This window comes from Camelus dromedarius, chromosome 16 (assembly GCF_036321535.1).
Source record: "Camelus dromedarius isolate mCamDro1 chromosome 16, mCamDro1.pat, whole genome shotgun sequence".
NCBI lineage: Eukaryota > Metazoa > Chordata > Mammalia > Artiodactyla > Camelidae > Camelus > Camelus dromedarius.
The window spans coordinates 31,754,993-31,769,602 of NC_087451.1; the positions used below are offsets into that span (position 1 = coordinate 31,754,993).

Sequence of the window (14,610 nt, forward strand, 5' to 3'; positions counted from 1 at the left end):
ACTCTTTGCACTTTGGCCTCCCATCAGCAGGAGGTCTGCTGGCCTTGGGGTAGGAAGCATTGCCTCAATTATTCTATATTTTTTAATGAGCTTTTAATTTTAGAATAGTTACACACTTACAGAAAAGTTGCAAAGATGATTCAGAGTTCCCATATACCTCCCTCCCAATTTCCCCTTTTGTTACATGACTGTGGGACATTTGTCACAATTAAAGAGCCCACGATGGTACATTCTTATTCACTATATTCCATAATTTATGTGAATTTCCTTAGTTTTTTCCCTAGCATCCTTTTTTTTTTTTTTTTTCTTTCAGGAGCATGTCCAGAATACACATTACATTTAGCTATCATGTTTCCTCAGGTTTCTCCTGGCTGTAACAGTTTTTCAGACTTTCCTTGTTTTCGTTTGATAACTGTGACAGTTTCAAGGAGTACTGGTCAGGCGCTGTGCAGTCTGTCTCTCCAACAGGATTTGTCTGAGGTTTTAATCTTAATTAGCCCAGGGTTATGGGTTTTGGGGAGAAAGATGATGTCATATCAAGGGTACTTACTGTCCACATGCTTACCACTGCTGTTGCTGACCTTGCTCACCTGGCTGAGGTCAAGTTGGTCCATGCTCATCAGGTTTCTCCTCTGTAAAGTTACTCTCCTGCTCCCTTTGGAAGAAAGTCATTAGGCACAGCCCATACTTTGGAGTGGGAAGTCATGCGCCACCTTGGAGTATTTACAAAAACTGTTCTGAATTACTCTGGATGGGTAATTTGTCTATTCTCCCTCATTTATTTATTTATCCAGTCATTTATTTATATCAGCGTGAACTCACGGATGTTTATTTTATATTTTGGGTTGTAACCCAATGCTACATTAGTCATTTTGTTGCCAGTCTACTTTTTTTGACTTAACATTATTGAGGTATAATTTACATATAATAAAATACACCGTTTTAAGGGCACTGTTGGATGAGCCTTAGCAAACGCCTCCACTTGAGGAACCTACACCCCTAGTCCAGGCACACCACGTGAGTGTCCGTGGACCGGAACTGAATTCTTCAAACGACGGACTTGAGGATGACTTCAATTTCCCATTTCAGGTTTGGAAAAGCCCAAGTTCCCCGTCGGGGGTAAATAGAGTCGCTATGGCGCAAAAACATGCGCACATCAGCAGTTATTTTTCTCTGCCATCAGCAGCTCAGCAATTTGCTAACGGTGCTGCGAAGGGGTCTGGAGCGCAGAGGTGCCGGCGTGACCCAGTAGGGTCGCCCAGCCCCTTCAGAACCCCTGGGAGGCCATGGGATAGGGTAATTTTGGGGGGTGGGTCATGGAGGGGTGAACTCTTTCCCAGCTCCCAGTGTGCCCCCCTCACCTTCTCTGCCCTCCGCCCTCTCTCTCTCTCCTCTTTCAGCAGCGCCCTGCCCTGACCACGCAGAACGCCGAAAGGCGGGCCCAGGAGGGGCTGTCGTCCAGGAGCCCCTCGGGGTCAGGAAGGCCCAGAGGCCGCCCCGCGCAGTCTGGGCTGGGGCCAGGTGTCTCGGACGGGCAGGCCGGCCTGTGGCGCTGCGGGGCGGTCCGAGCCAGGGGCGGGCAGGGGCCGGACCCTTGGCTTTGGTCCCAGCGGGCGGCGCCAAAGCGCGAACGGTCCCGGTCCCTCCCAGGCGGGAGCAGCACAGGCGGTGCCCCGGCGGCCGCGGAGCCATGGACGGCAGCGGGCCCTTCAGCTGCCCCATCTGCCTGGAGTCGCTCCGGGAGCCGGTGACGCTGCCCTGCGGCCATAACTTCTGCCTCTCCTGCCTGGGCGCACTCTGGCCCCACCGCGGCGCGGGTGGAACCGGTGGGCCGGGAGGCACGGCCCGCTGCCCGCTGTGCCAGGAGCCCTTCCCCGACGGTCTGCAGCTCCGCAAGAACCACACGCTGTCCGAGCTGCTGCAGCTCCGCCAGGGATCGGGCCCCGGGCCCGGCCCCGGCCCCGGCCCTGGCCCAGCCCCGGAGTCGGCGGCGCCCAGTGCGCCGCCCAGCGCCCCGGAGCCGTCTGCGCCCTGCGCGCCCGAGACTTGGCCGGCGGGCGAAGAGCCGGTGCGCTGCGACGCGTGCCCCGAGGGCGCCGCCATGCCCGCCGCGCTCTCCTGCCTCTCCTGCCTCGCTTCCTTCTGCCCCGCGCACCTGGGCCCGCACGAGCGCAGCCCCGCGCTGCGCGGACACCGCCTGGTGCCGCCGCTGCGCCGGCTGGAGGAGAGCCTGTGCCCACGCCACCTGCGGCCGCTCGAGCGCTATTGCCGCGCGGAGCGCGTGTGCCTGTGCGAGGCCTGCGCAGCCCAGGAGCACCGAGGCCACGAGCTCGTGCCGCTGGAGCAGGAGCGCGCGCTCCAGGAGGTGGGGCACGGGCGCTGCGGATGGGCGGGAGCGGGCTGGTGCAGGTGACCCGCCTCGCAAGGCCCCCGAGGGCCCGGGACCCCCCCATCCCCATCCTTCCCAGGTTGGGTCTTAATTTCCTCCTCTAACCTGAGGATCTTTGCGCTCCCTTCTAGTCCTGACAGTGTTATCCGCTCGCTGTGGGACATACCGCTCCAGACGAGAACTGGGGGGATGGAGGGGCCCAGTGAGAATGAGAAAAGGACGCGAAAAGCGGGCCAGAGGCCTGAAGCTGGGCCGGGGCCCGTGGGGCTCTAAAGCATCAAGGAACCCGATTAGGTCCGCGAGGTCCCGGCGGGCGGATTCCCGTGGCGCGGCTGCTGCGCCGGTCGGCCGGCCGGGTTCATGCGAGTCCTAGCTCAGATTTGCCTGGGTTGGTGTGGCGGGTTTACATGGGTGTGGCAGGCGATGGAGTGCCGCAGAGGGTGGGCCGAGCACACAGACTGCTCTGTCCAGTTGTTCTGGGGGCCCCTGGTGGGAGCGTGTGCGCTCTGTCCATCCCGTTACTTCCGCCCCCAGTTTCCCTTGGCCCCCAGCCCGGTCTTGGCGCCTCTGGCCTTGGGATTTTCCGTCTCTCCTGCCTGGAGCAGTGACTCATAAGACCCAGGGGATTTGCCCGGAATCCCCTTTTTTAAGTCCTGAATTGGGGACACAGACTTTTTGGGGACAGTGTACTCCAGAACAGCTGAATGCCCTCTTGTGCAGCGCCCCCTCCCCACTCTCATTCTCTGCCTCTTCCCCACTGAAGAAGTTCTCATATGAATTTGGTAACACTGAGGACGGTAGGGGGCCCTATACTTGCTCATGGGTCAAAGGAGAGGCAGACACCCCACAGCTAGCCAGCCTGCCCTCTCCCCTGGCATTTGGGAAAGGCATCAGCCTGGGCTTGAGACACTGCTGGCAGATTATAGGACATCATGGCTACTCCCAGTCCCACCTATGCACAGATGCCACTCCCAAGTTGCCCCTCTTCTCCCCCTGCATGAGGCCTGGGACCCCAGTGAGGGGCTGAGCATCTGCCAGACCCCTACTCCTAGAGGGTGTCATTTGCAGGCCGAGCAGCCCAAAGTCCTGAGCGCTGTGGAGGACCGCATGGATGAGCTGGGCGCCAGCATCGCACAGTCCCGGCGCACGGTGGCCCTCATCAAGGTCAGATCCCGTCCTAACCCCCACCCCAGTCCACTCCTGCAGCAGGTTCCTGGCAGCATCTCTCCTGACCTGGCATACATACAGGGCAGCTCGTGCTGGTGTCTCTGTCCCTACAAGAGGACAGAGTGGGAAGGTGGGATCTGGGAAGGATGGCCAAACAGTGATGTTCTTTGCCCTCATCTCTGTCCCCTCTGTCGTCCTGTGCAGAGTGCAGCCGTGGCAGAGCGGGAGAGGGTGAGCCGGCTGTTTGCTGAGGCTGTGGCCATCCTCCAGAGGTTCCAGACAGAGGTGCTGGGCTTCATCGATGAGGGGGAGGCGACCATGCTGGGCCGCTCCCAGGGCGACCTGCGGCGGCAGGAGGAACAGCGTGGCCGGCTCAGCCGGGCCCGCCACAACCTCAGTCAGGTCCCCGAAGCTGACTCAGTCAGTTTCCTGCAGGTGAGGGCAGCTCTGCGGGCCAGAGAGGGCACAGAAACGGGTAGGAAAGAGGTGGAGTAAGGAGAGGGCAGTGGGTGCCTGGCAGAGCTGTCCCCCACCCAGCTGGGAGGAGCTGTGGCCAGCAGGGCCTTAATGGGCATTTGTCTGGCACAGGAGCTCCTGGCACTCAGGCTGACACTGGAGGAGGGGTGTGGCCCTGGGCCTGGTCCCCCGCAGGAGCTCAGCTTCACCAAGTCATCCCAGGCTGTGCGGGCAGTGAAAGACATGGTGGCTTCAGCCTGCAGCAGGCAGTGGGAGCGGCTGCGGGGGCTGAGCAGTGAGGAGGACGGGCTGCAGAAGCCAGGCCCAGAAGGTGGGTGCCCCTCGAGTGACTCACCCTTGCCCAGACTTTCTGCACAGGCCCCCAGGTCTGGTGCCCATTCAGGAGTGGAGGATGGAAACTGTGCCTCGCATGGGGTGGGACCCAAAATCCTGCCCTGTGACTGAAGCCACCACCCTGTAATCACGAGTCAGCCCCTCTGGCCACAGCCCAGCGGGTAGAGAGGGCCTCCCCAGTTCACCCTCCAGCTTCAGAAGGGCTGAGACCCAGGGAGGGAATGGAGTGAGGGCAGAACCCAAGGACCAGGCATGTGGGTGAACACAGGGCACCATATTTGGACGTGAGCCTGTCCCCAGGTGGCTTGGGATGATGGGAGGATGAAGGAGGAGGTCCCAGGTTCAGAAGGGGGTCACCCTTGCACAGCAGCTGGGCCACGGGCCACTGGGGACACCCCCTCCCACTGTCTCCTCTTCTGCAGCAGATACTGAGTCCCAGGACCCTGATAGCACCAACAACCTGGAGAGTGAGGCTCCCCGGGATTACTTCCTCAAGTGTAAGTAAACACCTGGGCTCACGCCTCTGCTCACTCTGGGCCCTCCCAAGCCTGCTGGGCTGGGTCCTGGCACACCAGGGCTTGGATTCCTCTCCCTCGTTTATGGGGTGAACTAGATCAGCTCAGGGGTACTCCCCAGGGTGGCTGAGTTGTGCTGATTCCAGAGGAGGGGAGAGGCTGTGTTTGGGCAGGTGGGCACCTAAGGGAGGGGCCATCCACTTGACCTTGAACCTGAGCCCTGCGTCTCTCTCCCCTCTGTGGGAGCAGTTGCCTACATCGTGGACCTGGACAGCGACACGGCAGACAAATTCCTGCAGCTGTTTGGAACCAAAGGTGTGAAGAGGGTGCTGTGTCCCATCAACTACCCCGAGTCGCCCACCCGCTTCACCCACTGTGAGCAGGTGCTGGGCCAGGGCGCCCTGGACCGGGGCACCTACTACTGGGAGGTGGAGATCATCGAGGGCTGGGTCAGTGTAGGCGTCATGGCCGAAGACTTCTCCCCACAAGAGCCCTATGACCGGGGCCGGCTCGGCCGCAATGCCCACTCCTGCTGCCTGCAGTGGAACGGACGCAGCTTCTCCGTCTGGTTCCACGGGCTGGAGGTGGCCCTGCCTGACCCCTTCTCTCCCACGGTCGGGGTCTGCTTGGAATACGCTGACCGAGCCCTGGCCTTCTATGCCGTGCGGGATGGCAAGATGAGCCTTCTGCGGAGGCTGAGGGCCTCCCGGGCCCGCCGGAGCGGCACCCCAGCCTCCCCCGTGGACCCCTTCCAGAGCCGCCTGGACAGCCACTTTGCGGCGCTCTTCACGCGCAGGCTCAAGCCTGCCTTCTTCCTGGAGAGCGTGGATGCGCATCTGCAGATAGGGCCCCTCAAGAAGTCCTGCATATCCGTGCTGAAGAGGAGGTGATGCAGGGGGCACAGAACTGCCCCGGGGTCTGGGGAGCTTGCTTCTCTGCACTCGCCTTGCCCCAGGGAAGGCACCGGCCTCAGAGTCCCACACATTCCCCAGCCTTCTCCTTTCTAGAGGCCTCCACCTTCCAGATACATGGCCTTCCACCTCCAGGGAGGAGGCTCCCCAGTCCCTGTGCCCCTGCAGGCCTTGTTTCTGGGAGAAGGAGCCACAAATCAGTCAGCCCCAGGCTGCCCTGACCCTTCCTCTCCCAGGTTCCCGGGCCAGTGCCTGGCACATAGTAGGTGCTCAATAAACATTTGTTGAATGACTAATCCCTTTTCTACCCTTCTCTCCACCCACCAAGAATTCCCAGTGCTTCTCATCTTTCAAGACCTGGTCCTGCTGGGAGGGAGAGCCCTGGCCCGGGAGGAGCGGGCTGAAATGAGGTGCCTCAACTTGGGGCACCCCTACTCCCTGGTTCTGGGCAGGGGCAGCTAGAGGTGGCTTCTCCTGTAGGGGCCCAGCCCCACAGTCATTCCCGCTGCCCGAGTGTTTGCTTTGGAAAGTCTGGTTCCCATCAGCTATTTTCATCCTTGATGCCACGGCTGAGTTCTGGACCTGCCTAATGGTGTTTGTGCCCAGGATTAAATGCAGACCTCACACCCTCGAGAGCAGAGCATGACTCTTGGGCGTGGGTGAGAAAGTTCCAGACCTATAGTTTCATACACATACCTTCTCAGCCCATGAGGGACAAGGATATGACTGAGCTGACCCCAGGGTGTGGCTGGAGCTGAGGACCTCTACGCTCAAAGGACGCATGTCCTCCTTTGGAATCTGCCTCACATCTCCCTACCATGCTGGGGAGACGCGGGGCCCTACGCCCTAGCAGACCTCTGCTTCTCTACCAGGAAGGCTCAGTGCTCCCTGCTGCCCCAGAACCTCCATCCCATCTTGGGATGCCCACATTCTGCTTTCAAGGGGAAGACTTGCTCCCTGAGGCTACAAGGTGAGTGTGTTCCCAGGCCAGCCCCCTCCTGCCCGGGTTCTCTTGTGACTCAGGCACAGCCCAGGGAGCACCTGACCTAGAGAGCAGGAGCAGACAAAGACCTCTCAGCCCTGGCCCGAGGTCAGGCGGGACAGTGGGTGACTTATGCAGCCAGACAGCAAGGCCATACAAGTCCTGCATCGCTGCCTCACCAGCTAAAAATAGCCCCTCCCACAGAGCCTGCTTGTGCCCTAGCAGCCAGGATGTTGTTTTTCCAGGCGGGGCCTCCTGGCTCCTGGTGCTCTGTGTTCTTAACACCGTTTCCTTGACAGCCAGGGGGCCTGGGGCAATGGAGGAGGCTGCTCCTGTCGCTGTCCCAACGTGGACCAGTGGGGGCTTGCTACAGTCCCCTCACCTCTGGGAGCCTCCCACCTTCATATGGTCCCTCCCACTCCCCAGCCTGGCACTCCTCACCCACACACTCCCTTTACAGAGAACCCTCAGGTCCCTGATCCTGCAGGGTCCTGGCGTGTCACAGAATGTGGATTAGACTGACGGGGTTGGAATTCAGGCTTCCTGGTTGGAATTTGGGCCTGACTAGTCAAATCTGCAGTCACAGCATCCCTGCAGAATGATTGGCATCTTCCAAAGATTCATGTAACCTTGTGCAACTTAGTCTTAAATCCCGGTGTTAACAGATTTACAGCTCAAGGAAGGGGACTGTCTTGCCAAGGGCTGCACAGCTCCCAGGTTGCTGGCTGGGCTGACCCCAGGTTTTTTAGTGTTATCCCCTTCCCCAGCCCGGAGCATTACCTGCAACCCTGCTGCACTTTCTGTGACTCTAGGATAAGATGGGGTGTGTGTAAGTCTAAGTGTTTCTGGGTGTATCTCTTTGCCTATGTGTGTATTTTTGTAAGTGTCTATGTGTATCTATGTTGCGTGTCTCTGTGTTTGTGTCTGTCCTCATGCCTCTGTGTATGTATGTGTGTCTGTTGTGTGTGCATTAGTGTATATGTCTGCCTGGGTGTGTGTGCATTTGTGTGTGTGGATGCAGCCCAGTGACTTTTCAAACATGCTCTGAGAACACCTGGAATTCTGAGGAGACTCACTGAGGCAGGGCCGGCTGGCTGATTGGGAGGGGGACACCAGGGAGTGAGCCCTTCCCTGCCCCTGCCAACACTTACCCAAGATGGCTTGAGAAAAGGAGAAGCTATTAAAAAGATAAAGTGTTACAAAACCATTGATCTAGTCAAAACCTCTCCCATCACCATTTCCAGGTGAAGGAACTGAGGCTGAGAGACAAGAGGAGTTGCCCAAGGCTCCTCAGGCCAGGACCCCTGCTCCATGTTCCATGGCTTAGATATGTCCTGCGCTTAGAAATGTCTACACACACACACACCCTGCTTCCCAGCGCCATTGCCTGTGTAAGAGCTGCCCTCAGCCCAGGGCCCAGTTTCCACAGCCACCAGAGCCCTTCCTTGGTGGAGCTGCCAGAGGATCTGTGGTCCCCGGAGCTCTAGTCGGAGCCCCGCCAGCTTCAGACAATAGCCGACAGCACAGCATGAAGGGTCTTCTGAGGCTGTGTTGCTATTAGCTGAGTCTGGCTCCTTTGGGACAGGCAGGGAGCCAACCGCCGCTTGAGCTTTGTTTCTGTGGGAAAATGAGCTCCGAAGTTCTAAACAACATTCTGATCAACGGACTTAAAGCATCATTTCCCTCTCCGCAGCTGCGGGCTTCTGGGTCCTACAAGGCTCACTGCTTCCTCCTCCACCCCCTAACCAATTCAGGGAGGAAAGAGAGGCATCCTCTTCCCTCCCTCTTCCTCCTCCTCCATCCCCTCTCATGAAACTCTCAGAAGTGCTTTCCTTCACCTCTCCTCCTCCCAGGCACAGGATGAGGCTGGACTGAGACTGTGGCTAAAAAGGACAGCCTGGCCTGGAAGATGGAGCTGAACTGGGAGGGTCAGCGATTTGCAGGCAGCTCTACTGGTGCCGGGTTTTCTCCCCTGGGAAGAAAACAGCCTTCAGCTACAGGGTCTGTGTCCCATTCAGCCCCATGCCCAAGCCCAACACTCATTCCCATTTGATGCTAACATTCAAAATCTGAAACACAAGGTCACTTCCTTTCTGCACCATCACATCTCCTGGAAGGTGTCTAAGAACTGCAGGAGGGGCCCTGGGTGGTCCTCATTGGCTTCTCCCGGGTGGAAGCCTCGCCCTCCTTCCCAGCGTTCTCAGAGAAGGGGCCAGGAAGGGAGCTCACACCCCAACATGGCTCAGAACCCAGCACTGAGGCAGGCAGGACGTATTGGACAGATTCTTTGATGTCCTGTGTACTTTGTCTTTAAACGACATTCAGTTTTTGAATTTCACTCCATCATATCTGTGATTTTGCTTTAATATAAAGGACAACGCTTCTCTGCCCCAGCAGTAGAGAATGGTGTTGTGTGTGAGTTCTGGAATCAGAAAGTCTTGGCTAAAAGTTCCACTTCGGCAATTTCCCTAGCTGTGTGCCTTTGGGCAGGGTACTTAGCCTCTCTGTTCCTCGCTCTCCTCACTTGTAAATTAGGGATAATAGTAGAACAGCATGCACAGATACAGAGAACAAACAGGTGGTTGCCAGAAGGCAGCAGGTTGGGGGAGGCGAGAAACAGGTAAGAGAGATTAAGAGCAGGACTGCACTGGGGGAAGGTATAGCTCAGTGGTAGAGCCTGTGCTTAGCAGGTATGAGGTCCTGGGTTCAATCTCCAGCACCTCTGTTAAAAAAAAAAAAAAAAAACTGCATGGCATTATCTTGAGCATTAAATGAGGTCATTTAGGCAAAGCACTTGGCACAAATCTGGCACAGGTTGAGCTTTCAATAATGTTATTGTTATTATTTCTCTTGAATGATGAGTAAAATCGATACTCTTGGAAGTCTTTGTCAATCCTTGGGAGATCCCTGGATTTGTTCTTCAGGAGCTAAGATTAGCCCAGACCTAAATTTGTGAGGATGCTACATCTTGACCCACCCACTAAGACTGGAAATTTTCATTCACTCATTCAATAGTATTTATTCGGCGTGGGGCACTGTACTCAGGGCTAGGGATACAGCAGTGAGTGGCCCAAGCAGAGATGCCTGGGCCCTCGGGAACCACGCAAACAGCCACATGATAATTGCGGCTATAGTAAGTACTATACGAGAAAAGGGCAGGAACTCCACCCTTGGGACGTGCCCCAAAGAACCAAAAGCAGGGGCTGGAACAGACACTTGCACACCCATGTTCATAGCAGCACTATTCGCAATAGCCAGAGTGCCCATGGTTGGACAGACGGGTGGATAGATAAGAAAATGCGGTCTGAATAGACAATAGAATATTATTTAGCTTTAAAAAGGAATGAAGTTCTGACACATGCTATCACAGGAATAAACCCTGAAGACATTAGGCTAAGTGAAATAAGTCAAATGCGAAAGGACAAATCTTGTATGTTTCCACTTAGATGAGGCATCCAGACTAGGCAAGTTCACAGACAGAAAGTAGGAGGGTGGTTACCCGGGGCTGGGGGAGGAGGGATTGGGGAGTGAGTGTTCAGTGGGGTCGGAGTTTCAGTTTGAGATGATGGAAAAGTTCTGGAGATGGGTGGTGGCGATGGCTCTACAGCAGTGTCATTGTACTTAATGCCACTGAACTGGACACTTAAAATGATCAATTTTATGTGATGTATACAGTGTATTTTACCACTGAGGCGGAGAAAAGTTTTGCCTCCCCTACATTACAAAACAAAACAAAACACAAATTTCCCATGAACAGGAAAAAAAAAAAAGGAAAAAGATAATGGTCTTGAGAAGGGGCCCTATTAGGGCTGGGGGAGGGGCGTTTCCAGGGAGGACTGCCCTGAAGGGACAGCTGAGACTCGTTAGCAAGACAAAGGATGGGTGTGGGCTCCGGACAGAGCACTCTAGGGGGCCGAAGTAAGGAGGGCAAGGGGCTGGAGGTAGCCGGCAAGCCTGGCCGAGAAGAGCCTGGTAAGTGTTCTGGAGTTTTCTACAGGGAAGTGGAAAGCCGTGGTGGGGTCTCACTAGGGTAAACAATACAATCGATTTGAAAGTTTAAAATCACTCTATAATTTAAGTGAGAGAGGGGCTTAAGGAGGGAAAAAGAGGATGAGGGGGGGGGTTTCATCTCCCTGGGGAGATGGGGAGGAGCCCCCCCCAACTCTTGGAAGGAGGATCCAGAAATAGCAGGGAGGGGCCCGGATGCACAAGAGCCCCCTTCCCCCCGACCACGGCCCCCTCCCATCCTGAGCTCCCTCCTGCAGAGGGGTCCCTCCAGGCGTGGATTTCCCGTGCTAGGGTGGGGACACCTTCAGAGGGGATGCTTGTGTCTTTCTTGGGGTTTTGGAGGCCCAGAAGTGGAAAGACAGCAGGAGCGTTGTGTAAACACTCCTACAGCAGGAATCACTCAGAGGAGGGCTTGCAGCAGAGTCTGGGGATATTGAACTTGACAGAGGAGGGAGGTCTGGACTGGGAAACGCTGGGTGGGGCTCATCTCCATAGCAACCAGAAACAGCCCCAGACAAGCCTTGGCTCAGGCCCCCTGATGGAGGAGCAAGGAACTTGTGTTACTGAAATACTCACAGCCAAAATGAACTGCCCCAAAATAGCTCACTTCCCCATCCAGGGGCACCACACATGGTGTCTGCCACTCCCTCTTTGAAGCCCAACCAACCAACCACTAGCATATGGCAGGAAGCTGACGGTTACTGTCAGCTGTCTTTCTCTTGCTGGCTTCTTTGAATGATGATGAAAAAAGTGCGGTGTGTCAAGCATGAATCTGCTCCAAAACACTCAGGTACAAGAAATGTCAATTGTGGAATGTTTCCTAAATCATAAAATTTGATTATGGGCTAAATCATAAAATATGATTATAAATTTCTTCCCCTTTGCCAAGAGGATAAGAAATTCAACCTCAGTCATGTTGGGGGAAGGGGTGGGGTCTTCCCCTTGGTAGAATGATAATCTGGGGTTTACAAGGCGTTAGGATAAGAGAGCTTCTCCATGGGAGAGGAATCTTCTGGTCACCGGGGCAGCGGCTGAGATGCCCGTTGTCTGAGCCTTGTATGGCGAAACTTCTCTTACTTGAGCAAAGCAAGGTTTGGAGATTGTGACAAACTGGTATCTTTCTGCTCCAGCCCGGTTGTAGCAGTCAGCCGACTGCGGCTAGGGCTGTTGTAACAAAGTGCCACAAACTAGGTGGTGTAAACAACAGACAGAGTCCAAGATCAAGGTGTTGGCAGGGTTGGTCCCTTCTGAGGCTGAGAGGGAGAATCCGTGCCAGGGCTCTCCCCTAGCTCCTGGGGGCCCGCTGATAATACTGGGCGATCCCTGCAGCTCTCTGCCTTGGTCTTCACATGGTGTTCCCCTGTGTGCATGTCTGGGTCCAAATTTCCCCTTGTTGTAAGGACACCAGTTATACTGGGTTAGGGCTCACCCTAATGACCTCATCTTAACTAATTATGTCTGCAACAGTCCTACTTCCAAATAAGGTCACAATTTGAGCTACTGGAGGTTAGGATTTTAACATATGAATTTAGAGGGGGTGTCAGCCGAGGGAGGCTGATGTGGGGTTCTAGGAGGTGAGCGGCCCAAACGAAAAAATGCACGAGGAGTTGCCATACTGCTGGACAGACTTCAGCTGGAGACACCATGGGGTTAACAACAATTTATTGCCACAGGGAGGTGCTGATGGCCTTATGGAAGAAATTACGGCCTGAGCAACAATATACTCCATTGCCAACCTCCCTTCAGGCCCAAGAGGTGGCCTTTGCTGATTTCCTCCCAGACCAGGAGGAAGGCCAAGGTGTTCGGGACGTGGGGCACCCCAATGACCGGAGGCCACATGTTGAGCTGACTATTCACTGGTCCCCCATGAATAAACAGCGAGTGCTGGCACTAGTAGACACAGGAGCTGAAATTACATTGATGCATGGAAATCCGGAGCGTTTTCAGGGACCATGGGTTGATATAGAAGGATATGGAAACAAGCAAATGTGTGTTAAACGAGTGACTCTGATTTTGGGCATTGGCCATCTGCCCCCTGCTGCATATGAAGTGCATATATCCCCAGTAGCTGCATACATTTTGGGGATAGACATTTTGCAAGGATTGCAAATACAGACGACTCAAGGGGAATTTCGCCTGAGAGTCCGTGTGGTGAAAACAGTTATACGGGGGCATCCTCATCATGCACCTTTGGTTTTGCCACAGGCCACACGAGTGGTGAATGTCCGGCAATATCGATTGCCCGGAGGCCATGAGGAAATAGGACAGACTATTCTGAAGCTTGAGGAAGCTGGTATAATTCGGGCTACGCATAGCCCATATAACTCTCCAGTATGGCCGGTGCGGAAGCCAGACGGCTCCTGGATGATGACAGTGGACTATCGGGAACTGAATAAAGTCACTCCCCCCATGCATGCAGCTGTGCCGAATATAACAGATTTGATGGACCGACTGTCCCATGAACTGGGTACTTGTCACTATGTGGTTGACCTGGCTAATGCATTCTTCTCGATAGACATAGCCCCTGAGAGCCAAGAACAGTTTGCCTTCACCTGGGGAGGCAGACAATGGACATTTGTTGTGTTGCCGCAGGGATAGCTGCACAGCCCCACACTGTGTCATGGCCTAGTGGCCCAGGACCTGGCTACGTGGAGCAAACCGGATACCGTTCGCTTGTTCCATTATATTGATGACATAATGCTAACCTCTGATTCTCTTTCAGATTTGGAAGCCAGTGCCACAGCGCTGCGAGAAGCCCTGGCGGGCTGGGGGTGGGCCATGAACGAGGACAAAATGCAAGGACCTGGATATTCTGTCAAATTCTTGGGTGTTGTCTGGTCGGGTAAGACAAAAGTGCTGCCTGAAGCAGTAATAGACAAAATCCAGGCATATTCCCGTCCTGAAACAGTTAAACAGTTACAGACTTATTTGGGTCTTCTGGGATACTGGCAGGTGTTTATTCCTCTTCTTTGCACTGCAACTCCTCCACTTGCATCTGTAAATCTCTCATGTCTTGGCTAGCATGCCGTAAAACAGATAAGAACATCCAGGCCACCCTCCCGGCTGCCTCTCGGTGGGCTAATGGGACATTATTTTCTAACAGCTCCAACGCCCTCCGAACGTCATCTGGCTGGGGTGCCACTGTGTCCCAATCCTCAGGTTGAGCCCACGTCAGCAAATAGGCTGCCACCGGGTACCACACAGAGGTAGGGGGCCACTTTGCTTCCACCAGAGCATCCCCGTCAGGGGCAGGGGGTTCAGAAGGGGCACTCACCTCATCCTGCCGACTACGCCAAGTGTCAGCCGAGGGAGGCTGATGTGGGGTTCTAGGAGGTGAGTGGCCCAAACGAAAAAATGCACGAGGAGTTGCCATACTGCCCAACAGACCCAGGAATGGGCCAAGGAAAATGATATTAACTGGATATTGCATGTGCCTTACCGTCCTCAAGCAGCAGGAATGATTGAACGGTACAATGGCCTATTAAAGGACAAACTGAGGGATCTCAAACCACAAGGGCGAGGCTGGAACAGTGTCTTGCCGCAGGCGGTACGTCTTTTGAATGAACAACCTCGCCGTACAGGTATGAGCCCACTGGAAAGGTTATTGCAAGGGACTATTCGGAGGCTCAGAGTTGGGCCTGTACAGGATGCCTCCGATGTCTCAATAGTGGGGCATGCGTTAATATTACGCGCCCCCAGGGTGTTGAACTCAGGAAAACAGGACACCTGGACATGGAAGAATCAGGTCCAGACTGAAGGCCCCTGGCTAGCCCTTTTGGAACCATGGGGCGATGGGCTAGAGAAAGCCCTGCAGGTAACCCCACGAGT

General features: G+C 55.3%; 1 protein-coding gene across 2 annotated transcripts; it reads left to right on the forward strand.

Annotated features, from left to right (window-relative positions):
* Positions 1-1,473: 1,473 nt before the first annotated feature.
* On the forward strand, positions 1,474-6,088 carry TRIM47 (tripartite motif containing 47). Of its 2 annotated transcripts, none has more exons than XM_031469111.2 (6): positions 1,474-2,365; positions 3,458-3,553; positions 3,761-3,991; positions 4,145-4,343; positions 4,792-4,863; positions 5,131-6,088. In XM_031469111.2, exons 1-6 carry the CDS (start codon positions 1,691-1,693, stop codon positions 5,769-5,771), a joined length of 1,914 nt encoding a protein of 637 aa, XP_031324971.1. In that variant the 5' UTR covers positions 1,474-1,690; the 3' UTR covers positions 5,772-6,088. The 2 variants fall into 2 exon arrangements, with proteins under 2 accessions (XP_031324971.1, XP_010997635.2); XM_010999333.3 differs by having other exon boundaries at positions 1,477-2,365; positions 4,789-4,863.
* The last annotated feature ends 8,522 nt before the right edge of the window (positions 6,089-14,610 follow it).